The 26,626-nt window shown below is 35.0% G+C and overlaps 2 protein-coding genes across 2 annotated transcripts in view; both read left to right on the forward strand.

Annotated features, from left to right (window-relative positions):
* The window catches only part of LOC147063621 (lysophosphatidylcholine acyltransferase-like), a 129,847-nt gene that overhangs the window by 73,977 nt on the left and 29,244 nt on the right, over nucleotides 1-26,626 (forward strand). The window contains exon 3 of the mRNA XM_085959783.1: nucleotides 7,171-7,391. Coding sequence (XP_085815909.1) covers nucleotides 7,171-7,391 — 221 coding nt within the window. The remainder of the gene's footprint in view (nucleotides 1-7,170; nucleotides 7,392-26,626) is intronic.
* LOC147063622 (uncharacterized) lies at nucleotides 8,652-17,070 on the forward strand. Its single transcript, XM_085959989.1, has 3 exons — nucleotides 8,652-8,740; nucleotides 16,473-16,684; nucleotides 16,952-17,070. The coding sequence occupies exons 1-3, from the start codon at nucleotides 8,652-8,654 to the stop codon at nucleotides 17,068-17,070; spliced, it is 420 nt and encodes a 139-aa protein (XP_085816115.1).

The following is a 26,626-nucleotide window of genomic DNA, read 5'->3' on the forward strand; positions in this document are numbered from 1 at the left end:
ATAGGTATTGCATATAATGCTGAGCTCTACGGGCTGTACGAAGATTGCAGCGCAGTTCAATCAATTAAGATTTGGAGACTGCGATGGCTAGGTCATGTGCACCGTATGAATGACAATGAACCGGCAAAGAGAGTGATGTCCAGTAATCCAATAGGGCGTAGAAGTAGAGGCAGGCCAAAGATTCGCTGGTTGGATGGAGCTGCAAGTGACTGCCGTATTCTCGGGGTACCGAATTGGAAAGCGGCCACACTGGATAGGGACAGGTGAAGGAAGCTGTTGGAGGAGGCCAGGACCCACACCGATGATGATGATGATTGCATAGGTCGGTTCTTAGACTTTATGCGTCACATATAATATTATCGCACCAACCTCATCAGGCGGCGGAGAATGCCGCGCCGCGAACTTCTAATTTTGATCGATTTACAATGCTTGAGACCACTGTGGCGAGAGAATGCCTCATCTGATCGTAGCAACTCTAGTGTGAATTTGTGCGTAAAAAACCAAACTAATTAATACATTAACAAAAAATTTAATTTCTACCCACAAAACATGACTGCACCAAATAAGAAACAAAAACTTGGTGAAGCTAGTAGTAATAATTTTGGCAGACAGTTTCAAAATTGGAATAATGTGATAAACCTATATTTGTATGTTATGATCTGTGTGTGGTATCCAGAACATCGCTATTTTTTAATAGAGCTTTTAAAACCTATTTTTTTCCCATAAATGCTCGGCACGTCAGACAGTTGAAAAATAATGTTTGGGAAATTTTGGCACGCGTACATGAAAAGGTTCGCCAACCCTGGAATAGATGATAATAAAAATATATATTTGTGCTAAATTTATTGCTCGCAATAATTCAGTCTGGTTATCGGCCGAATTTAAACTTTCCAAAACGACGAGAACAGGTTAGGCGAAAATTATTACTTGCGCCGCGCTCTATATTAATGCATTTTATCTCTCATATCTCTCATTTTAACTCTACAAATTCATCTATTCGGTCAACAATGCTGCCATTCCAAGGAAGAAGGTAGTAACTGACTCTTTGACTCTGACACTTTCGAGATAAATGACATATTGTGTTTTTTTCCAAATTTTTGTACCGTGAATTAATAAATAAACGGTGACATTTATTATTAGTAGGATTTTAAATACAAACAAGCAGTAACTGCAATAAATACTGTACGAAAACATCTTCTTGACTACGCTTTCAGGCGCTGTTGTTTACTAAATGGGAGGAGTTTATACGGAATGGAGTTGTGGTTAAAATGGGCAGAGCATGTTAGTTCACAGGTTTAACACGTAGCCAAGAAAATGTTTTCGTACAGTAGTTGCAATGACTGCCTTTTTGCTAAGAATGTGAATCATTTTAGCAGATGTCCATTTTTTCACTACCTTCCAAGGAAGAAGGTAGTAACTTGCAAAATTTGGGAAATTGAGTTATGAATGCCATCCGTTGGGTAATTTTGAAGGCTGTATATCGACCGTGTTTAGGAAAAAGGACGTTACCCTCATAGAACAAATTTTACAGGAGGGGCAAAAAACGGTATTTGAATGATAAAAAAAACTACAGATATTGGGTGCATGATAATTGATGATTTGGTGCAATATCTTTTCGATCTAATAATTATTAAATAAGTAATTACAGAAATATCATTAAAGTTGAGGATAAATGTTTTTTTCTTAAAATGAAAACTTAATTAACGCTCAATTAAAACCTGAATTTAGATAATAATTCGGCATTTGCGGCTTACTTTTTACAGAACGTGTATTTAGTCGTATGCATTGTTAATATCTAATAAAAGCACTTTTCGAAAAATCGAGGGTTACGCCCTTTTCCCTAAACACAGTCGATATATAGCCTTCAAAAATACCCAGCGGACGGCATTCATAACTCAATTTCCCAAATTTTGTAAGTTACTGCCTTCTTCCTTGGAAGGGCAGAATAGCAATGGTGACTATTATTTGGGTCACGTAGTCACAAAATCCGCTCTGTACGTACAATTTTTCTACTTAAGGGGCTTAAAAGGCGTTTAAAAATTAATAAATGTAAAAAATCTTAACACCATTGCACATGCATGTAGTGAAATATGACTATATTCTAAAACATTAGAGCGAGAGGTTTAAAAGAATACTATTTTATGTAATAAAAATACTCTATGCAGTCATCAAATGTTTAAAATAAATATAAAGGATAATAAGGCTTCAAAATTATATAAATAGATTATCTACAACGTTTAAGGTATGTCCAGGATCATGCTTCGAAAATAGAAAAATCTCCATTTTGACCCACGCTGAGCACGTCCACCCTTAAGAAAAAATCACAAAGATGAAACCATTTTCACTACACACTTACTAAGTCAATAAATTTAATTTAATTTTCTCGTCATATTATATACTGACATACATCGATGATTATAAATACCCCAAGTTGCAATTAAATGTCACTAATTTATATAACAGATCGAATTTGAGAGGATTTTGTGGCCCGACGACTCATTGTTCCTAGCTGATTTACTCTGACAGAATAAACACGAAGTCAAAAACAAAGTGTTCAGCTCAATATGTAGATAGATTTTCAAGAAGTTACTCCACTTCAACCATAATTAAGTGGTGTTGAATTATACATGTTACGTTTCAACGTAGAATATCCTATTTGGCCGAACTACTTCTAAAACTGGTAACGCGGCGATGTCACGTTTTCTGTCCACATTTAATGTACGCGGCTGGGGACATGTTCGTCCTTTTCAGTCCACATGACTGATTGGATTAGCCTGGTTAGTCGGAGACCTCTGCGCAAGTCTTGTGACGTTGCCAAAGCGGCACTTTCGATTACGTGCCATCCCACGAACTATTGTCTAACAAGAACTTCTTGTCGACGTGTTAAAACTGTGAACTAGAGTCTGTCTTCTATAAGCTGACGTGCCGGTTTCCCCCCCCCGCTTCAGCATCCATCTCGTTCCCTCCCATTGAAAACTTGCAACAGTTGAACGCAATGGCACAATGCTTTCCGTGTGACGTGTACGCCAGTTTATAAAATACAGACTCTAACAATCCCCTCTAGTACAGCTAATCTCACTTCCGTTTTCAACTGAGGAACGTCCCAAAATTTATCATTTCAATTTACGCTCCCGTGATGTACGGATCTATCTATTTACGTAATTTGAAGCTTTTTATAATAAAGATATGTCTAAAACGATTAAGAGTGATGTTAGAATTATTATTAGTAAACTTTAGGTTTATTGCGAAGAAGAAAAGGTTTCGTATCTAAAAAGAGAGCCGATTTATTATTTAAACACGCCCGCCAGGAACTCTCTGTTCCAGCCTTTGATGACCTTTGTTTGTGTATTAGTGACTGTAGGTAGGACTGTAGTGTATTAGCGATAGTAGGGTGACTGAGGCGGCGATATCACATCGACCTGGCGTTCGTTGAGTGTGTGTGAACCATTCGGCTAATCATCGTGCGTATTACTGATTTCATCAGCACCTAGACAAGGGGCATTAAAAACTAAAACATGCCGTACGTCACTGAGAAGTCTTCTGTATATGCGACTACAGCGACTTCCTGTTATCGCGGATCTCTTGTTGTATCGCTTTATCCCATATTACTTCACTTAGCGGAGTGCACATAACGTATTCGAAGAGTGTATAATATAATATCACGAGGTCGAGTGAACAATGAATTAAGAAACGAGTTTAAAAATAAAGGAAAACAAAAAGAAAGAAGAAGTGGTGGTAGAAGCTTCAGGCTCAACAATAGCAGCAACAGGTAGTAGCTTAAAGCCTACAAAAAATAAGAAAAACTCAAAGGGGAAGACAGAGGTTAATGCGATGGGAGAAATTATGAAAGTCTTGCTGAAAGGGGGAGACTGGCAGCAGATCATTGAACAACTAATAATTAAAGCAGTGGACTGGGTATGCAAAAACTTCAAAGAAGGAAATTTAGGAGAAATTCTAGGGGAGGTTCTGCAACAAAATGGATAATAAAAACAAATTAAGATTTTACAATGGAATGCCAGAAGTATGAAGCAAAAAAAGAATGATATAGAAGTTTACTCAATAAGACAAAAAATAACAATAGCATTAATCTCAGAGACTTGGCTGAGGTCTGAATTAGACTATATGAAATTCAATGATTACACGATGTGTCGAAAATACAGAGGGGATGGATACGGAGGAGAGCGATTCTGGTGCATAAAACACTGGCGTCTAAAGAAGAAAGAAAGAAAGATGGAAGAGCTAGGCAAAATAATTATAAAGCAATTTAACAGAATAGGAGTGAGGACCTGATCGACGGATCCCCTTCTAGAAGCGAAGAGGCGATATGAAAGCGAGTCGCAGTCAAAGCCTCGGTAAAATCACAAAACAAAAAAAAAACAAAAAAAACGAGTTTCGCACACTTTATAAAACGGGGTTGTCTTTTCTTACTCACCTGTGTAAAGTTTTGATCACGGACGTTATGCTAGGTACCCGAAATTAAGATTATGGCGTATAGGGGTAATAAATATCTGCGAACGCGTAGATTTAAACGGCTACACTCAATTCAAACGTGAAAATGAAGCAGTGGAGTTGCTATATACGAGAATGAACTAGAGGTGAGAAAACTGGTCGATTTTGAAGACTAAGTATACATACTACCAGTATAAATAAATACTTAGTATCAAAACTTGTTCAAAAATACTTACTAGTATTTGAAATATCAGCTTCAATAGAATCGCTAAAAATACACTGAGCTCGGCTTTTCGAAATGGAATTTCGGCATTATAAAATTTTAAACACGTTTTAAATTTATTAGTTGTTTTAAATGTTATAATATTCTTGTCAACATAAAATTAATGTACAATGTTTTTTTTAATTTTAAACATGTTTTGAGCGGTCATAACAAGCATGTGCCGTCACCTCACCACATTCCCGAAGGAATATCAGTCATTCGAGTGCATAGACTAAAAAATAGAACATACTTGTATTCAAGTGCTATCTCGCTCGCGCGCATTTAATGTCAATAGTATTGAAATTCTACCAACTAGCGAGCGCAACGCGATATTATCATCGCATGCGTTCGAACAAGTTTTTTGGAACAAGTTTGTTGGGCCACACGTACTGAGTATGGGTAGTTTCATCCGAGACTTGAGTATACAAACTGGTGACAGTATTTCCAACTCACCTCTAGAAAGAACCCTCGATTAATATTGTAAAAATTAAATATGTAGATACTTTTTAAAAAATAAAACATTTTATTAAGGGGGGACATGCTCGTCGAAGGTCAAAATTGAGTTTTTATTGTATTTTCAAACCATGATCCTGGACACTCCTTAAACGTTGTAGATAATCTATTTATATAATTTTGAAGCCTTATTATTCTTTATAGTTATTTTAAACATTTTATGACTGCATGAAGTATTTTTGTTACATAAAATAGTATTCTTTTAAACCTCTCGCTCTAATGTTTTAGAATATAGTCATATTTCGGTACAGAACTGTGCAGTGGTGTTAACATTTTTTACATTTATTAATTTTTAAACGCATTTATAAAACCATTAGTATAATTTATTACGAGATAATTTTTGTAAAATATTCACGATAAAAAATTATTTTGATAATCTCTGTGATCCCAAATTTGACAAGAATTAGGCATTTTATTATTCAAAAAATCGGCAAGATTAACACATTTGAAGATGATTCTAAAGATATTTATTATAAGCTATGTCTTTGACCATTCAAGTGTGATAAAAATCTTATGAATAATGATTGCTTTATAATAATTATTGACCTAAGAAGAAGGTAGTGTTTTTTTGAAATACGCCATTTCTTTTGTCATTCCCTAGTGGTTAAGCTACAACATACGGCCGTAGCCATAAATTGACAAACTATAATTGAAGTAGGAAGTAAAATGATATTGACGCGCGTGTTTGAACATGTACCGTTTAAAAAAAAATAAAAAAAAATTCGGTTAGGTACATGTTCAAACACGCGCGTTAACATAATTTTACTCCCTACTTTAATTATAGTTTGTCATTTTATGGCTACGGCCGTATGTTGTAGCTTAACCACTAGGGAATGACAAAAGAAATGGCGTATTTCAAAAAAACACTACCTTCTTCTTAGGTCAATAATTATTATAAAGCAATCATTATTCATAAGATTTTTATCACACTTGAATGGTTAAAGACATAGCTTATAATAAATATCTTTAGAATCATCTTTAAATGTGTTAATCTTGCCGATTTTTTGAATAATAAAATGCCTAATTCTTGTCAAATTTGGGATCACAGAGATTATCAAAATAATTTTTTATCGTGAATATTTTACAAAAATTATCTCGTAATAAATTATGCTAATGGTTTTATAAATGCGTTTAAAAATTAATAAATGTAAAAAATCTTAACACCACTGCACAGTTATGTACCGAAATATGACTATATTCTAAAACATTAGAGCGAGAGGTTTAAAAGAATACTATTTTATGTAACAAAAATACTTCATGCAGTTATCAAATGTTTAAAATAACTATAAAGGATAATAAGGCTTCAAAATTATATAAATAGATCATCTACAACGTTTAAGGAGTGTCCAGGATCATGGTTTGAATATACAATAAAAACTCAATTTTGACCTTCGACGAGCATGTCCCCCCTTAAGTACGTGTTTGTCTCTATGCCTCTGTATTGTTTAATGCAAAACGTGGAAACTGCACCTTGTTTTTTTTTTTAATATCAGCAATATCGGTTTTTAAATCGTATTTACCACCAAATATTAAATCAATTAATTCTCAGTAGTAAACAACCTGACTGTCAGAAAGATATTATAATTATATCTAGCCACCACTGCCCGTAATATCATCATACTCTTAAAGCGGCTCTAGTCGCTTTAGGCCCGTCGTACATTACGACATCTAGATGCAACTACAGATATTGTGTCTAGTCGCCGTGATGTGCAATGAGCCTAAGTATTATCATTTCAGCACTGACTGCATAACCATGTTACTGTTACTAATAAATAGTAACATATTTGCATTTTTTATATATTATTAAAGTTCCTAAATATTATATTGTTGAGTAATATTAATTTTATTACGGCACCAAAATGGCCTAGTGCTGACATGGCTGATGCTAAGTGACTGCGCCAATTTTTTTTCTATTAAAAATTACATCCTCAAACTCGCCACTTCAGATCGCTGCGCACATGGGTGTGCGCCCTGATGAGGGCCGTCTTCGCCTATGGAGGTTTCTACAGCGTGCGGGTGAAAGGGGTGAAGCAGGCGCAGGCCCGCGTGGCCCCCGTCCTCTGCGTCGCCCCGCACTCCACGTTCTTCGACGCCATCACAATGGTGTATCTTGGCGGAGCCAGCGTAGTGGCGAAGGCTGAGGCGGCGAGGCTTCCACTCTTTGGAAGTACGTCAATAATGATAATTAAAATGTGACAGTGTTGTCTTTGTCTGTATTATTTTTTCATGTCGAGAAAGCTCTTTTGTGCGAAGCTTTTGTGGTTGGCTATACTGCTTGATGTTGAATGTAATGTTTTTTTGCATAAAGACTTATTTGCCCATTTGAAAAATTACAGAATGCATGTTGCATTTTTTTGGTTGCATGAAATAGTAAGTTAAGTCATGATAATCTCGATACACATAATATAATATATACTGTCTGATTCGATCCTTAGAGGATCATAAATAATTCTCTAAGTAACCTCAGTATTGGATAACATCTCCTGAAACATTCCCAGGTATAACAGATATTGCGTTACGTCACTACTTAAATGCCCAATTCAAGCTGAGTATGGGGTGCTGGCGGGTTTATTTAGACGGTACGTATTATTATCATGTTTTTGTCGAAGTATGTTTGTGTAAAGATAAAAAATCTATCAATCTAAAAAAACCATTGATTTTTTTATTATGCCCTTTTATATTAATCTCCTCCACTTAAATCAATTATTGTATCAGGCCAATCCGTGCGTGAATTTAAAAATTTATCACCTGTACATTTTAATAATATTTATTGTGGTTACACTATATATTTTTGGACTTGCATGTTTCTTGCACTTCCAGATAAAAAAAATATGCTCCCACTGATACCCATTATATACCTACGCTCAATGACGTCCCTAGATGAAATGCCGCCCCTAGGCAGCACCAAATAAGCCGCCTCATTTTTATACAGTATTTTTATCATCCTTTCATAAGTCCAATATCTAAGAAATCTGTTGTATGGATACATTACTAATAAAATATCAGACTAATTATTCGAAAATCTGCACTTGTCGTTTCTGCTCACCAAGTACGTCGGAGGGCAACGAAAGTAACCTAGATATCGCGAACCCGATAAAACCAGTGAGCTGATTTTTTTAATGGAAAGATATTTTCGTTATTACTAAGTTTAGGTAGCTATTTCTATATATTCCAAATAATTCTCCTCGATTTGCCGCCCTTCGAGTAACTGCCGCCCCCAAGCGACGCTCAATCTGCCTACCCCCACGGGACGTCACTGCCTACGCTATTATTTATAATATATTTATTATCATATGAGTCTCAAGTTTGATCATCTCGCCATATTTAGTTTTGACGTTCTTGTTATTCTTGTTATTCATTCAAATTTTAATATACAATATTATATTTGACAATATAGGATTTTCATTGAAAATAATATATACCCAACATGGAGGGCGCCCACCACTATGCTACCGCCCAAATACTAACCCTGCGCATAATTCTATTCTATACACAAGACTGCTTTCGGCCGCTACGGTAACTATATATGGTAGGTTTGTATCGAAGTATTAGCACTTATTGTAACAATTACAATAAGTTAGCCGTCTAAACAGTCGAAACTTTCTATCTCGCTCTAAAGTTTACCGCAGCCAAAGGAGGTGCTTTTAAAGCATAGCACTTATTGTAACAATTACAACTACCGTATTGCAATTGTTACAATAAGTGCTAATACTTCGATACAAACCTACCCTAAATACTGCCGTAGCGGCCGAAAGCAGTCTTGTGTATAGAATAGCGTCTCTGTTCTGGCAGAACACACTAACTGGAGAATACTAGTTTTGAGTAATTTGACTTTGAAGTTGTTAAAATGTTTGAAATAATGGTCTATCATGTGAGTTTATTAAGTAATCGTAAAAAGGATGACTTTAAAATAAAGACTGTTTATTTATATTTTATATTTATAATCCAGAAGAAAACGTGGCGGGAATTTCTTTTAATTATCATTATCATAAGGAAAGAATCCATATTATATCATTAATACTTTGGACGCTGAAGACGCACATGCGCGTAATGACCAGGCGGCCGATCGATGTAATTAACGTGCATTTTAAAGGTGCTAATTAAAAAATCATTATCTACTCAGCAGCGAATGCGTTAAGTAAAAAAATGAAGGAATCCATCAGTGACGTCTCGTGGGGGTAGGCAGCTTGAGCGTCGCTTGGGGGCGGCAAATCAAGGGGACTCATTAAATATATATATAAATAGGTACCTAAACCTAGTAATGACGGAAATATCTTTCCATTAAAAAATTCAGCTCAATGGTTGGAAACAAAATGTATTATTAACATAAAAGGTTCAACGGGACTGTATTTTTGTCGGGTTCGCGATGTCTAGTTTACTTCCATTGTCCTTGGACGTCATGTCCTTGATAACCAGCAATGACCCGTGTAGATTTGCGAATTATATTTGAATTATAGGTAGGTACAAGGTACAAATCGTCTCTGTTCTGGCAAAACACACTAACTGGAGAATACTAGTTTTGAGTAATTTGACTTCGAAGTCGTTCAAATGTTTGAAATAATGGTCTATCATGTGAGTTTATTAAGTAGTCGTAGATAGGATGACTTTAAAATAAAGACTGTTTATTTATTAAGAAGGTTTACAGACGGTAAAGTTTGAAATAAGGAACATTTTGGTACTAACTCAATATGTCATTTTTTCGAATTAGTGTCTTCTGCCAGAACAGTGACGAGATGCGCTGCAGTATCTAATTTTTTGAATAACTGCTTTCAGCATAGGTAAAACGATGACCATAAAAACAGAACGATAATAATACAAAATTAAAAACGATGAACCTCCGGAATCTCGATATGGGTTCTAAAGATTATAAAACAAAGGTTTTGGTTCCAAAACAATTGGGAGATTCTCGCAGGGTTCGGTTCCATTTCCAGCTCTGGTTCAAACATCAATGCGTTTGTTTTGATATCAATTCACTTCCATAGAAATAATGTTCGTATTATAACAATCATGATAATCTAGGTCTGTTAGATACAATGTGTGCCATGCATAACTATTTTGAAAACCCCCTGGGCGATAGATGGCCGTAGTTGCCTTATACCAGCTACATACCAGCTGAACGCATAAACAACGGTCGAGCATATTGCGGTGAAAGTAGAATCTTGGACTCTTTTAATAAGCGAATGTGTTGTCGTCTTTCAAGAATATTCTTACGTTCGTTAATTGGAGACTTTTAATGAAGTGCATTATAACAATTAGCAAGTGTTGAAATATTATGCCAATCGTTTACCAAAGGTCTATTATATTATATTGGTCGTTTATTCCAGTGTTCCGTGAGACGATGCTAGGTGTGCCGCGGTGAATTGCTTAAAAAAAACACAAATAATTTTGTATATTAAACAGTACTTACTTAATAACCAAATTTGCGTACATGGCTGGTAATATATTTGAGCACCTGCATGAACTTAATAAAACAATACAAGGTCTAAATGAAAATATATTGACATGCTCTGATAAATTTAAAGGATTCAAAAATAAACTCGAAATTTGGCAGAAGGAGTTAAGACAAGAATCTACCAGACCACCATTGATTTTCAATATCATCATTACTTTCATACAATCAATATGGCTGGATTAGAAACCCTTTTGCAACCAATGCCGAAAATTCTATAGAAACGCTATTCCTATAAATTCGAGAGGAATTTATTGAAATGATTAACGTCGGGACGCTAAAACTGAACTTCGCCGATGTACCATTGGCTATTTTCTGGATTTCGGTTAATAAAGAATATCCTCGGATTTCCGACAAAGCTATCGCAGTTCAGCGTCCCATTTTCTACGATATATCTAGGTAAGCAAAGTTTTTCAATTCATAACAATTCAAAACATGCGATTGTAGGATACAATTTATTATTATTGTGTCAATACTCAAGAAATCATTTCATTAGCTATTTTTATAGCATACAATCAATACCGTCAATTTGACCTCGAACACCATTTGAAAAACGCTATCTTAGAGTACCTACCTATCACACTGTTTTCAACTTTAGCGATAAATAGGGAGGCCCGCCAAAGATCATGGCCTGGGTCCATGTTCTGGTTGTTTTACGTGTGGTGTGCCGCTGAATTCTAGGAAGACCATTGGTGTGCCGTGGGTGAGAAAAGGTTGCGGAGTACTGGTTTATTCTATAGTTTAGTACATCCAATATGTTTATTAATTTAAAATATATTATTGTATGAACAGATTATGATTATAATAAAAATACAAAGCGATGATTATTCTTATGTCACAGTTATCACGTTATCAGTGACCGGGTCCACAGCAAGAAAAAAATAGAAAAATACAAATTTTAGGTTATTTATGTTAATTGTTTAGTTTTTAAATCGAATACTAGTTATTTTTACTCTTCGTCAAGACCGCATGACTGAGGATAGTGACCCGGATGTTTCGGCTGAATTGCCTTCTTAATGGGTTGGCTCCCCTCATTTTTTTCATTTTACAACAAGACCTATGGCCATTGGAAAAACCAAGACAAGACAAGACAGAGCGGACGATATAAACGGACACTAACGACAGTATAAATTACTATAAACGATAAACCACGCGTATTCGATAAGCAATTATGGATGTGACAGCTTGCAATAACTTGTAGGTGAACACCCTTAGCTATATCTGCAGGCCAGGTGTTTTAACACTAGACTGAAAGTGTACAGTGTCTGGGTATCTGTAAAAGTGCGTAGTAGGCGGAGTAAATGCCAGTGACACTTACTAAATTGTTTAAACCAATTTAAAAAATAGTGTGGATCTCAGAGTAATGATATTGCTTGGATGTTTTTTTCAAAATGGTACCCCTCCCCCAAACTATTTTTCTGTGTACACGCCTGTCACCAATGCTTGAGTAAGCGTTACCTCTTATTACGCACTAATATTATTTTGCAAACCATCCGTTAACACGATCATTACACGATTTAATATGAATGCCAATGTCGTACCTACGTAACACGTGACAAGGTCTTCAGAACGAGAATCCAATGCACCTTGCAATTCATGCGCGAATTGCATGTTCTGATGCAAGAGTACTTTAGTAAAAATTTTACTCACGTTTTTTACACACTGCTTTTACTGCGTACTGGCGATTTCCTTTTCATTCATTTGATTATGGATTGCAATCTCGGAAATTGATTTCTTAACCGCCTAATTGAATATACTGGTTATAATTAGCAAAATTATAGCAATGTTACTAAATTATTAGCAACTACGTTATAAAAAAACAACAATTTTGAAGTCTTCCGTAATGTCGGTTAGTAATTGAGGCATTTAATTGGTACCTACCTTGATTTAATATACCGATAGCTAACATTGTAACGCAATTTGAAAAGCAGTTCATTTAACAACTACTAGTTAAAATCGTGATAATTAAGTATGATTCCCGTAGTTTAATTGGAAAAGCACATTGGTGCGAATCCACCGGTTACAGGTTCATGTTCCGTGGGATGTTGTATTTTTTCTAGCGGGGATATGCATGAGATGATTTCAAATTATGTATGAATATATTAGTATTCCGGGATTAGTTTTAGGTAGGTAAGTATCAGCAGTGATTTTCTGTGGGAGTAGGCAGGTCATGCGTTGCATAGGGCCGGTACATAATAAAAGACAGGGACTCCGTTGTTAGAGACACTTTAGAACTAGAGACACTGCACTACTCAACTTAAAACTATTTATTGAAGGAAGTGACAGTTTTGAAGTTAATAAATTGCGATTCGATTTAATAGGTAAAATTACTTAATTTGCGTCAATTCCATCATTGTTGCCACTGCTCCAAACGGGGATATAGTGGTACTAAACCTAAACCAGTAGGTATCTGACATGTTTGGGCCAGGACATTCTTTTTTTTTCAATTCCTCTGTTGCCAGATATATTATTTGTTTGAATAATTAAGATACAGAAGTTAATACTATTAGTTAGTATGCTTCCTTTCTAGCTTCGACCTTATTCGATTATTTATTTGACCTTTTTCTCCTGAATAAACTCATATCATTCTAGTTAGTACAAAGTTTAGGAACGTATAGAGCCCAAGGCACTACTGATTTTTAGGCCCCCACGGACCTAACAAGGTTTATTATATTCCCTATACACTGAGGCATAAAGCCCATTGACGCAGCGAGTGCGGCGCTCGCGCAAAATTTCTACAAGTGGCGCGTAAATCATCGAAAATACAACGTAATCAAATACGCCAGCGCCCACTGGATTTGACGACGCATTTTACGCGCGCGCCGCATGAATCATCGTTTTTTCGCAAATCACCGCTTCTCGGCGATACGAATGAAAGAAAATACAATGGAGTCCATTCATTGAACACAGCGAGTAAAAACACGCTGCGCGAGGCATTGTCGATCGACGGGCGGAAAGCAATTATTTAATTACAGAGAAGTCATTGTTTTATTTTATTGCGTGTTCAGTTTATCGCTGGTTGAATAATGTCATCGTAAATTTTAATTACAAGCCCCGAAATAATATAATATTTTTATTGCTTTGTTATGAGAGGCGCTGTAATAATATTTATTTTGTGCTGCTTGGGCCGCTTATAACATAGGTGAAGGGTAATGCGCGGGAAGAGACGTGTGATTATGGTTATGAATAAACACTGCATACGCGGACTTCGCGCGCCCGACGCGTTCTGTGGGCATCATCGCTTAGGTATAATTCAAGATGGCTGTGGTGACACATAATCATATTTGTGTTTTTTTTTACTGTGCTTTGGATAATAAATGTGTTATACTTTAAATTTGCATTCTTTTAAGATCGATATACTTAATTTAATAACTGTATGACCATTTTTAAGGGTCTGCTAAATTTTCTAACGAATCGATCGCAATGTCTGCGTCAAAGAAAATCGCCGATGGTTTTATTAATATAACAGCATTATTAATTTGCATATTATGTATTATCTTTAGGTATATAATATATAGCTCCCACATATTCTGGTGTAAATGAGTGCTAAATGATACTCAATTTTATGTATCGCATGACCGACTTTATCGCAAAGCCTTGAATATAACCAATTGTCATACATGCATAATAATCAGGTTAAATAAATTCTATTACATTATCAGTATTATCAGTATTATCACAATCCAATGTGCGCTTAAAATTGTCATTTTCAATTAATTCTTCGTTTCAAAGCATTAGTATAATATTATATATATATATAATATTATAAATTATATTTATAATAAATTTTGGTGTGGCGGTTAGAAGGGTGGAGGGTGCAAAAAATGTGACGTCTTTTTTTCATAAGCTTAAACTATTCTGAGATGAAATCGATAATTTCACACGAATGGGGGGATTTAAAATGTAAAGTAATTTGGGCAGGATAGTAATTTATGGTATAGGGATCAAAAATACTCAAAAACGTGAGTTATTATATCATGATTAAATGGTGACATTGATGGTGAATTAATGAATACCTTCATATTAAAAGTGTTTTAAAGCAGCTAAATTTCGCTATAATTATCAGCTAATGCGATTATTCGAAAAGCTCCTATATAATATAAATTTAATGATTTAATGAACAACTAGAGAATTAATAATTAATTTTCAAAAAACCGAATCTGAATATAATACAATATTTTATTTAATTAATTAAATAAATATCGTAATAATACAATCGTGGCATTTTAAAAAACGTAATGTACCTACAGCCTATAGGTTTTCTTTGATATTTATTATTGACTATAGTAGTTTAAAAATAATACTGTAATAAAGGATAATGCAAAAATTGCGTTTGGTAGCAACTTCATAAATTTAAATGGCGCCATTACTGCCAAAACGGATATGACAAGAATAATATATAATCTGGAAATCTGTATAGGTAATAGGTAATCTGGAAAAAAATGTCGAAATAAGACTTTTAGATATTTTTTTTTACTATGTACTTAGTTGTAAATCAAAATTTGATTCCATCGGTAGTTACCTACTAACAAAATAACGTCATACTATTGGTACCTACCTCATGGCCCCCACAAGGGACAGACTGACGTGGCTCTAGCCTGGGGGCCTGGGCTTAGGAAGGGCCCGGCGTGGCGAATCGACCAGATAAATGAGATAAACACAGATCACAAATTTGCTCTAATAGTAAAAAAGTCGCCTGCAGCGCTTATTTTACTTCAATGCCTATAATAATTAAATACATTTGGGTGTATGATGCATTTTTAACTGAGTGCCGATACTCGATAACTCCATAATTCAAATGGATGTACATATTAAAAATACGAAAAAGCGCTAAAAACACACCTTAATTTTACCGCGTACACCATTTGGAAAACGCTACTGCAGCGCGTCACACTGCATTTACTCTTAGCGATAGATAGGTGGCCCGCTTCAGGATGTTAAAGCCGGCTACAAACATAACTGCATACTTGAGCTGTAGACTTATGCAATCTTTTGTACAAGTATTTTGACAATGCGTTTTTCAACAACATAATATTTCAAGTGTAAACTGTACATTATCCAAGTATATTTTTATGCCGTGTAGAGGTTATATCGACTGCATCTATACTTACGCAAAAATAACAAGTATATCGTTCAAGTATGCAGTTACCCCTGTTTTACACCCTGCGAATATAATCGCGCGATACAACGTCCTGCGATCATTAGTTGTATGTGGAAAATGGTAATACCCGCTGCGTGTGTAAGGGAAGCTACGTTTGAATCTAGGATAACTGGTTAAAAATTGATCATTGAATAAATGCTGAAACAATGCGCTTGATAAAGTGGGATACACATTTGAAAACTGGATTAGTTTCATTGGTTGTGGGGTAACCATCAAATGGTGCATATTTAATAATTTATTTAATTATTATCACATACAAATTGTGCACTGAAATAAAAAATTTACTTACACAGGATATTGGGATACTGTTAATTAAACTTCGAACATCGTGGTTTTGAATCAATGATTGTGTTGTCATAAATGAAAATGTTCTATGTGCTAACAAACACTAATGCTATTATCACTGCTAACTAATTATTGCAAGAAAAACAGAAGAAAAACTCTGGAGTTGGGAATGATTTAACAAATATATAACGTAAAAAATTTACCGAAATGCCTACTAACACTTAACACAGGTATGAAAGCTGAAAGTAGAAATATGTGGAAAATGCACTGGACTGGATACAATATGGAACATGGGATTGATTCCTTGATTGTGAGATCACAGAAGATAGTGCTAATGACCGATAATTCGACAGGGCTATGAGACCACTCCTCTGCGCCATCGGAAAGTGGTCTTACCTGGCCGGAGGGATGGCCATTACCATCAAGGGCCAACAGGCTGGACGGAAGGAGGCCCCGATCCTGGTGGTCGCGCCTCACTCCACCTTTCTGGACAGCTGCATCGTGTACGCGACGAAGATGTCTTCGGTCATCGTCCGCAGGGAGAGCATGGACAATTACGTCGGAAGTATGTTGCCATGCAAGATTTACTGGGAATTTCTTCGGTGGAGGACTTCATCTTTCGTATCTTATCTTCTATTATTGCTGTCTATAATCTTCTTATTTTGTCCTAAAATCAAATCTTTTCACATACAATATGTGCTTGTTTTGTTTCTTCATTTATCTGCTCTCATGTTGGTCAGAGATTAATTAACCAATGATCGTTTTTTGACCACATTACAATCTGCTTCCACTTAAATGTATCTATTACAAATGTTCTTTTTTTCTTTCTGAGTGTTGACTCTTCTGGGACACCACTACACTGATTATTGGACATCGCCATTTTCCTCCGATTTCACGGCTTTCCGTGAGGCTAAAATCTTCTTCTTTTTAGTCAACACTGCTTACTTTTAAGACAATCTCCTTAAACCTTGAACGATCGTGTGGTGAACTGGTTGATTCATTCTTAGTTAAGGGGGGACATGCTCAGCATAGGTCAAAATGGAACTTTTATTGCATTTTCAAACCATGATCCTGGACATTCCTTAAACGTTGTAGATAATCTATTTATATAATTTTGAAGCCTTGTTATCCTTTATATTTATTTTAAACATTTGATGACTGCAAAAAGTATTTTTATTACATAAAATAGTGTTCTTGTAAACCTCTCGCTCTAATGTTTTAAAATATAGTCATATTTCAGTACATGAATGTGCAGCGGTGTTAAGATTTTTTACATTTATTAATTTTTAAACGCATTTATAAAACCATTAGTATAATTTATGACGAGATTATTTTTGTAAAATATTTACGATAAAAACTTATATTGATAATCTCTGTGATCCCAAATTTGACAAGAATTAGGCATTTTATTATTCAAAAATGGGCAAGATTAACACATTTGAAGATAATTCTAAAGATACTGATTATAAGCTATGTCTTTGACCATTCAAATTTAATAAACATTCTACGAATAATGATTGCTTTATAATAATTATTGAATATTGACCTAAGTATAAGGTAGTGTTTTTTGAAATACGCCATTTCTTTTGTTATTCCCCAGTGGTTAAGCTACAACATACGGTCATATCCATAAATTGACAAACTAAAATTGAAGTAGGGAGTAAGATCATGTTAACGCGCGTGTTTGAACAAATAAAATAAATATAAAGGATAACAAGGCTTCAAAATTATATAAATAGATTATCTACAACGTTTAAGGAATGTCCAGGAGCATGGTTTGAAAATGCAATAAAAGCTCTATTTTGACCTACGCTGAGCACGTCCGCCATTAAGACGCTTCATCTGCAAGCAGTGACGTCCCTGAGTAAAGTGCCGCCCTTAAGCAGACTTAGAACGCCATCCCCTATCATTTTTAGTTTCAAATTTCGTTAGGTACTAACACCTACGGGGAATTGACGTGTGTCGATTGTCTTCAGATCCTGGTATTTTGGTAGGGAGAGAGACAATTCATGTGTTGGGGGTTTGTATAACATTGTAGGTCAACAAGAATATATTATGAATAAACACAGATTTTAATTTGTTACCTCCGCGCGGAGCTAGATTTATTGTAGATTATACAGACATTGATTTTTATTACATTGATTCTTGGAGGGCTTTGGAGATTAGAAGGGATCAGTCCGGCGTGCGGGCAATGAAATTGTTTGTAATAATGTTTCTTTGCAGACAGGGCTTTTATCAGGGGTACGTTGACATTAAGATTAAATTTTTGATATAGAGTTGGGGACATTTTTATGGGGAAGGATATATTTGGTATTAGCACCTACTTACATAATATTTATTCTGAATAATATAAATAGACAAATAATCACCAAAGAACTTCAAATTGACATATAAACTATCTACTAAGAATTAGAGCAATTCCACTCAAACAGTGGTGATTTTAAGTACGTGGACGTCTGTAGGGCTGACATGTTTGAAGACATCGCTGTGAAAATATTATCTGTGCGATAGACCGCCATTATAACATGTATTACAATAGGTTTTACAATACAATAATAGTTATTATTATGTAGAATTTTTATGATTCGATTATTTTTAAACTAAGATGTCTATAGATAGGTAGGTATTTTATAATGAAGCGACAGCGTTGTTTACTTCATGTAAAAGCACCACTGCCCTCAAAAGTTGTAATATTTGTATTAATTCCTTCATTCGCCGACTTTTATAATGTGCCGCCCGTATGCAACGCATGACCCGCCTACCCCCACGAGACGTCACTGTCACTGCAAGGCGCTATCCCTCACGACCCCTCCCCCTTCGACACAACCACGTAGAAATCAATTTCGTCATTATTTGGCGCATCCTGTTGTGAGAAATTCCTTCAACAAGACTCGCCTTCGTCTATTTCTATATCATTAAATTTGATATCGCAGTATGGTTAGTTAAATTTTAACTAACACCTGTCCACACGGAAACCGCCGGATAGATTTCACTTGCAAATTATATCGCGGTTTATCGAGTCGTAGATCAGCGCATTATTATTGCAGCTCTTCTCAAACTGCAAACATGCGACCAGCCTGCGGAGATTCATTTTTTCACTTTACCAAATTATTATTGTATGTTTTATTTAAAGGTATAATTACTTACCTGTGAGAAGTACATCGTAGGATACTTTAGAAATTATTTTCTCCAAACTAACCTATTACAAAATATCATTATGTAAATTTTTAAATAAGTAACTATTTTTTTTATGCAACGAATACTTCACAAGATTTAAGAATCTAACATTCTAATTATTGAATATACATAATTTTGAAAACACTTCTGAGAAAATATGTTATAGCCAATAGAAGAAATCTTTTTGAAAAAACTAAGTAAGGAATCGAACCTGCATCTCTCGGATATCGCACCCATGCACATAGAACACGTAAAAAAATACTAGATATTCCAGGTATTTCAATAATTACCTACTCTACTAACAGATGCAACGGATTAAATCTCAAATTACACTGATTATCGGAAGTATGTAAATTTCTATCGATACGCAATTCGAAAAACCAAAAAAGCTCTTGAATTATACATTTTTTTATTTTTTGCGGGCGGTATTGACGAGCACTGGTACAGGTGCATTTAGATTGGCGACAATGTCCGGGCGGTTTTTTCGAGATGTCGGGTGCACCAGCAGCAACATGCGGTCATTTCTGGTCGATAATATAAATCTCGTTTTGCACCTGGTCTATCTAATCAATCCATGGATTGATATATTAGGCGGACGCAGTATGTGGAAAATAAAAGGACCGGTAAACGACTATGTCCATATATATCTGGGTCTTCCAGGACCAGCTCATATAAATGTCATAAACTGATAAATACAGTTGAATGTGGTTAGAGAATTAAAACTACCTGCATTGCAATAAATGTCATTATTGCAAAATACAAATCATATCTTTACAGCATTTTTTTTATCAATTTTCTAAATGCATGTACAACACTGTACGCCAGCTATTAATGTAAAATATATAAATTATATAATATTAATTACACTTATATTTCAATGGGAGTTAATAATAATGATTGCAGAGGTACTGTTCGGTTTTCAGGAATACAGCGGAAAACACATTTTGAAAATACCCGATATACTGGATTATTTGTTAGTTTGGGTTAGTTTAGGTTAGGTTAGGTTTGGTTAGATTAACCTAACAAATAATCCAGTTTATCGGCTATTTTCAAAATGTGTTTTCCGCTATATTCCTGATAACCGAACAGTACCATTGCAGATTGTCGTAGAATGTCTTTGTCCTATTCTGCAAAAGTGCCCACTTTAATATTGAGTATTGAGATTTTGTTTACGAGAGTGTATTTCGCACCCTCGCAACTAAACCGCCACAAGTCCAAATTTACGTGTTTTGAGTTAATTACTACGTTTCATTGTCTATCGTTCATAGTATATGTACCGAAAATTTCATATCTCTAAGTCATCAAATTCAAGTCAAAACTTCATTCAATATCTAAATATATTTCAAAAACACAGTACAAAAATGCGAACAAAGCTGATTTTCTCGGTTTGACGTTTTTTGGATTGTGGCAGTTTAGTTGCGATGGTTCGATTTATGTAAAAAAATATTCTGATATCTCTTCAAAAAGATCATTAATGCAACATTACGTTTAACGCGACTCTAAATTTGACAAGCACAACGTTAATATTTTTAATAGCAGTCAAGTGAATGTCTCATTGTCCGTGCGGAGTGACCCAGCGAGATTGGACGATTTGGGTCAGTAGATCTTCAGCCGTAACGAACAAGTTTTTTGATGTTTTTTTTTTATAAGAACGCATTTTTGGCCCACTCTATCTATGTACAGGATATTAAATTTATTTCAGGCGTTTTTTTTAATCTATCGCTATAACACTTTTACTTGATTTTTTTTAATGATTTTTCTTTTCATATGCATAAGAAGAAGCTTGATTTTTGGGTTCCGAAGGATATACCTGGCGCAATGATTAAACTGTTTGGATCTTACTAACGAGCAGCATCACTGACGATACTAGTTAAATAAATAAGTAAAATTATTCATATATATCTAATTTTTGTATCATCCGGGGTCGATTACTGCGACTGCAACACAATCACTGCTAACCTTTTAATTACCACATTTAAATAACACGTTGATTATATCTAATGGCCAAGTACTCCAAACGCGCCAGTCGCGGTGTTGGCACTAAATGAGTTTTAATTTGCAAACCAGCTAACTGCACTTTTGATCAAAAATGAGATTTTGGTGGCGTTTTTTTTATCGTGATAAAGCATGTTTTCTATGCTCACACTAAATCTCAAACTCCTAAACCTATAAATAAATGCGTTATCGTTCTTCACAAAAAACAGCCAACTTCAGGTGCCAAATTTCTTATATCGTAAATGGAACAACTCCGCTCTTTATATAAAATTTCTTCATAAATATAAAAGGGAAGCTAAAATAGTGTATTAATTCACAGTGCAGCGTATTTGTAAGTATGTTTTTGGTATTGTTAAATTCCGCTCTATAGTTAAATTATTAAGTTTTTTCTCATTCCTGAACAATTTTTCCAAATGGAGTTAACCGGTTTGCAGATTAAACAGTCGTAAGTTGCGCCCTCTTTCTAACTGTATGGGTGCATCTATGCACTGGGTTTTAGGCATTGATATACTACTGGATGAATCATATGCTTCTTAAAATGACGCCCGATTTTCAGCGACTCGGCCAGTGTTAAAACTTACTGTTTTAATATCAGCGGACTTAACTCGATATAAGCTCACTTAATATTTGTCTCGAAAACGACCTGGCAATAATTATGAGTAAGCCCGATCTAGCTTGCATCTTACTCTACATAATAGTCAGCGCATGACGACTTCTGTCCGCTCAGACATGATTTTTTGGTAGCTTGCAAGCTTTGGGTTGCAGACACCCTTAGGGTCACTATTCCAAGAACGCAAATTTAGTTTTAGAGCCAGGGTAATACGGGTGAAATTCGGGAATCCATGTTAACGGTCTTAACGCATTATACCTACAAGGAAATATTATAAGACGATATTCGTAATATCTTCTTTTGTGGTACATTTTTAAAAAGACACTTGTATGGGAACTCCTCATCCAGTAGTATATCAATGGTTTTAGGGCATCCCTGTAGGATATTTAGTACCTCTTGAGTACCACTGTATCTCCATGGCATTTGTTCAGCCCATTGCCATTTCATCTACTTAATCATATCACGTACTCTTGCTGCTTTCTTAACCATGGGTTTATTTTATGGCTTTTCTGCTTTCTGCCCAATCTGAAACTAACCATGCCACGTTTCGTTACTCGATTTTTTTGGATTTATTTTCATATTATGATCAGATATATTTTTTCCTTTAGAACATTGTCTTCAAAGCAACCTTTATTAGTATTTTTTACAATTGTAATAATACATTATAAGACTATTGCGTATGTTTTATTTAGATCCAGGCGATTGGTTATTTAATATAATGTAATATCAATATTATATAATATCGCCACTGTACAGGCCAATTGGCGTAATAAAAGCGAAAAAAACTGTGGGCATTGGTCTTACTTATTATTTTATATAATGTTTATTTATTATTTTATATATATATTATTTTATTACAAATTTACAGCCGTATTCATACAGTTTCGAACCGCGCTCAACGCAGTTAGTGGTTTATCGGAAGAATAAGAAAACTATAAAAAATGCATACGTCACGAAGATGCGTACAGGAATGCGCACCAAACTTAAAATGGTGGCGATCTGCGCGATCTGTCAGTGACACTTTAATATATGTCTAAAATGAGTTCATCACAACAAGCGTTTAGTAGGTTTAGTTCGTATTGATTGAAGTTAACTGCACGTCGTCGTTGGGCTAGAGATGGATTCATGGTGATAAAAATGCTAAAATTGTAAAAATGTATACAGATATCGAGGATCGATGGAAATATCAATATTGTCAATAAGCGAAGCTGTATTGCCATATTATAGAAATGTTTACTCGGTATACTCTATCCTTTTGTGCATTGAAGTATAAAATAAAGATGATATTATAACAAATAAATTATTTAAAGTTCATGATAATTATTCATTTATAATTATTAAATTTATATGGTACCGTTTGCACATTTTTACACCTATTCACAATTTCAAAATTTTAAATTAATTATCGGGGAATCAAAATTTAAAAGTTGGTAACATTAGTCACGGTATGACGCGTATTACGTCAGCACTATTCAACGGTCTCTATTTAGGTTTATGCATGCAAATTTGCATTAAATAGCTTGAATGCAGTTTGCTGTTATATGCATACGCCAGTTAGTGGCTTAATCTGTACGTTTAGAGAGGGTTACAGCATTTGCGTGGAATATTTTTTGATAAGTTACAAATGGCTTAAAAAATAGTTTTGAAATATTTTTTTTGGGATTTATGATACTTGGCCAGTTCGTGTAAGAGTATGCAATAAGTCCACTACCATCAAAATGTCACTTCGGTGAAAAGTGAGGGTTACGCCAATTGGCCTGTACAGTGACGATATACTAAGAAGCCATTCAAGTGTTACGTAAGTACATTTAAAGTTGTATTAAAATATGATTCCATTGAGCTTTTGAAGAGTAAGCATTAACCAATGCTATTTTTATTTCGTTAACCAGCTTTTACTTCCAATATGTCGTTTTCAAACTAACCACGAGGAAGCCCGCGTGACCTCGTCACAGTGACGTCCCGTGGGAGTAGGCAGGTCATGCATTGCTTAGGGGCTTAATGATGGAAGTACTGTCATCATATTTTTTTTTTTTGTAATCATGATGGGACTCCAAACTTGTCAGTGCCTTAGCCGTCTGCTTACTTAAAATCACTAGTTTTAGAGTAGGTTTAGTGAAAATGCTCTAATCCTCAGTAGATTATGACATGTGTACGTAAATTTTTTCAAGTTTTTATAAGTTGTTTAGTAGTTTCATGAGTGTGAAATTTTTAAATTGTAATTGTTATACCTACTTAGTAATATATTATATATTTCAAGAAAGCGCACTGTCACTTTCCACGAATAAACGTAACACTTTCTAATAATTGCACCGCGCACGCACCGCTCGGTGGAGTGGGGACGCGCCTCCGCGAGATAAAAAATGTATATGTATCTGCCTAAATGTTTTATTAATGTCATCATTGCATGTGTTGTGATTTTTTTTTTAATCACTGTAACACAAATAACTTAGCTTTTTCTCTCGTCTCATAAATTGTATCACTAGGTTCTTGTGTAGGCATCAGCGGGCGATATTTTTTTTGCTTTGTCACTTTTTTTAACTTAAAAAATTCTTGCAGCACTTGATGTGACTAATTGTATAGCTGTTACGATATAATTTGTGGATTTCTAATTATTTAATTTGGCAGTAACTACACATACGTAATTAATGTGTATTATAGAAATCGTAACCCACTATACAAATAAATGATCGTAACTCCACTTAAGTGGTTTTTTGTACCGAGGTTTGAACTTATTTTTAGCGTCATTAAAATATTAATTTTAAGTAAATGATTGATAACATTCTACTATTCAGTGTGATATCTAATTTATCTAGTTATAAATGCGCACGAGAAAGCAAATACTTGGAAGTTGTGAGCTCTCATTTCTTAAAAATGGCCAGCCTCCCAATAAGGCTCGTCTTTAATATACAGGAAAGTGTTGGGAGACCTAAGCTGGGGTGGTAAGACTTTGCAGTGAAATACAGCATCCATGGGGCTAACCTTTAAGAGCGAAATATATTATGGTGCATATCGCGGACTATCACGTGACGTGACAGTCAGCTGCCGCTACGGAAAAATAAGTGTGTAATGTCGTTTTTCTTGGTGTTTAAAATGTTATCAGACTGATGGTCCCATCCCGTTGCACATATTGAACCTTTAAACGAACAGTCGGCAAAATCTGCCGAAATCACCAAAACAACAATGAGGTCACCTCACTTTGAACCGCACTGCATCGACACCTGTATGACGTTTTGAACGTCATTTTATAAATGTCTACACTTTTTCGAATCATGTCAAAATCACGTCACGTTTTTGTTTTTAGTTATTGGCACTATGTATTTTCTATAAGAATATTGTCTATTATTTATGGTCTGCAGGTTGGGTTGCTCAAAATATGATCTATGGATATAATATTGCAAGTAATTTTAACATACGCACACGTAGAAACTGTTCAAATTAATGCATGAATAATTAATAATACTTCAAAATACTATTACGTTAGAGTTGGCACTCTCTATAATTGAATATAGAGAGGTGGTGATCGTTCAAAACACTCTGCAAAATGACGAAACCATAGACTAAATTTGTCGTCGTGACATCGTTACAGTGACGTGCCATGCATCTCAATTTGATCACAAATTTAGGCTCCTTAGAGTAATGACGTACTGTGGGGGTAGGTCAGTCACGTGTTGCTTATGAGCAGTACCAGTGACGGGCTTAGAAACGTAGATGCCCGACGCATTGAATGATTTTGAGGCCTTCCACGATAAAAAAAAACCATAAAAACGTAGCAAAAATATCAATGTATCTTTCCTATAATAACATTGTGTAACTAAACATATTTTTTATCGAATATGACAATGATGACTAGTGGTTTATTTTTTTGTGTAGATATACAGTCGAACTTGGTTATTACGAGGAAAATGGGAACGACTGAATTTGCTCATTATAAGCACACTCCAAAGGGCGGCAAGTTACAGAAGAATTTTATTAATACTATGAATATTGCAATCTTTTGAGGGTGGTTTTTGTGTATATAAATAATATTATGATTTTTACCTGCGGTGCCAAAGTGTCTTTAGCAGGGAACTCAGAAATATAGGGAACTGAAATACCCAACCGGTAAGGCTACGCAAGCAACCGATCTCGAGTAAGGTAAACTTAAACCGCGTGTTCAGAAAACGTCACTCTAAACTTGTGCGTCGGTCTGACAACTGTCTCAGTGCTCTCGGTTTTATGTTAATTTAAAATTGAAAATGGCAATATGTTCAGTAAAAGGTTGTAGTAGCGATACAAATATGAAAAATAAAACAAATAGCGCAACTACATTTCACAAGAAAGCATATTTTTGTTGTTATTTTGAATATATATGTCAATATCTTAACATGAATTAAAATTAATTTTACGCGTGGTATTTGGCGACGCACAAACAATATTGGGTGTATTTGGAAAGTGCGACGCACACCATTGTATGCATATAATACGTGTGTTTTGTTTGAATAACAGGGCCGCATTTCAGACAGGGAATATTAGATAATATTTATTATAATCAATTATAACTGTTTTGTTTATAATAATGATTTATACAGTTGCGTATGCAATATGCATAGGTAAATGTGCATTTATTTACTGTCAATATTCATTTTAATCACAAAATGAAGAGATAAACACACAAATTACAAAGTTTAACGATTTCAAATATTTTATGAATAATTAATGATATTATACTAAGAATTGACTTTTGGC

Source organism: Rhyacophila brunnea, unplaced genomic scaffold (assembly GCF_057557595.1).
Source record: "Rhyacophila brunnea isolate RB1 unplaced genomic scaffold, BYU_Rbru_1.0 scaffold_9, whole genome shotgun sequence".
Taxonomy (NCBI): Eukaryota; Metazoa; Arthropoda; class Insecta; order Trichoptera; family Rhyacophilidae; genus Rhyacophila; species Rhyacophila brunnea.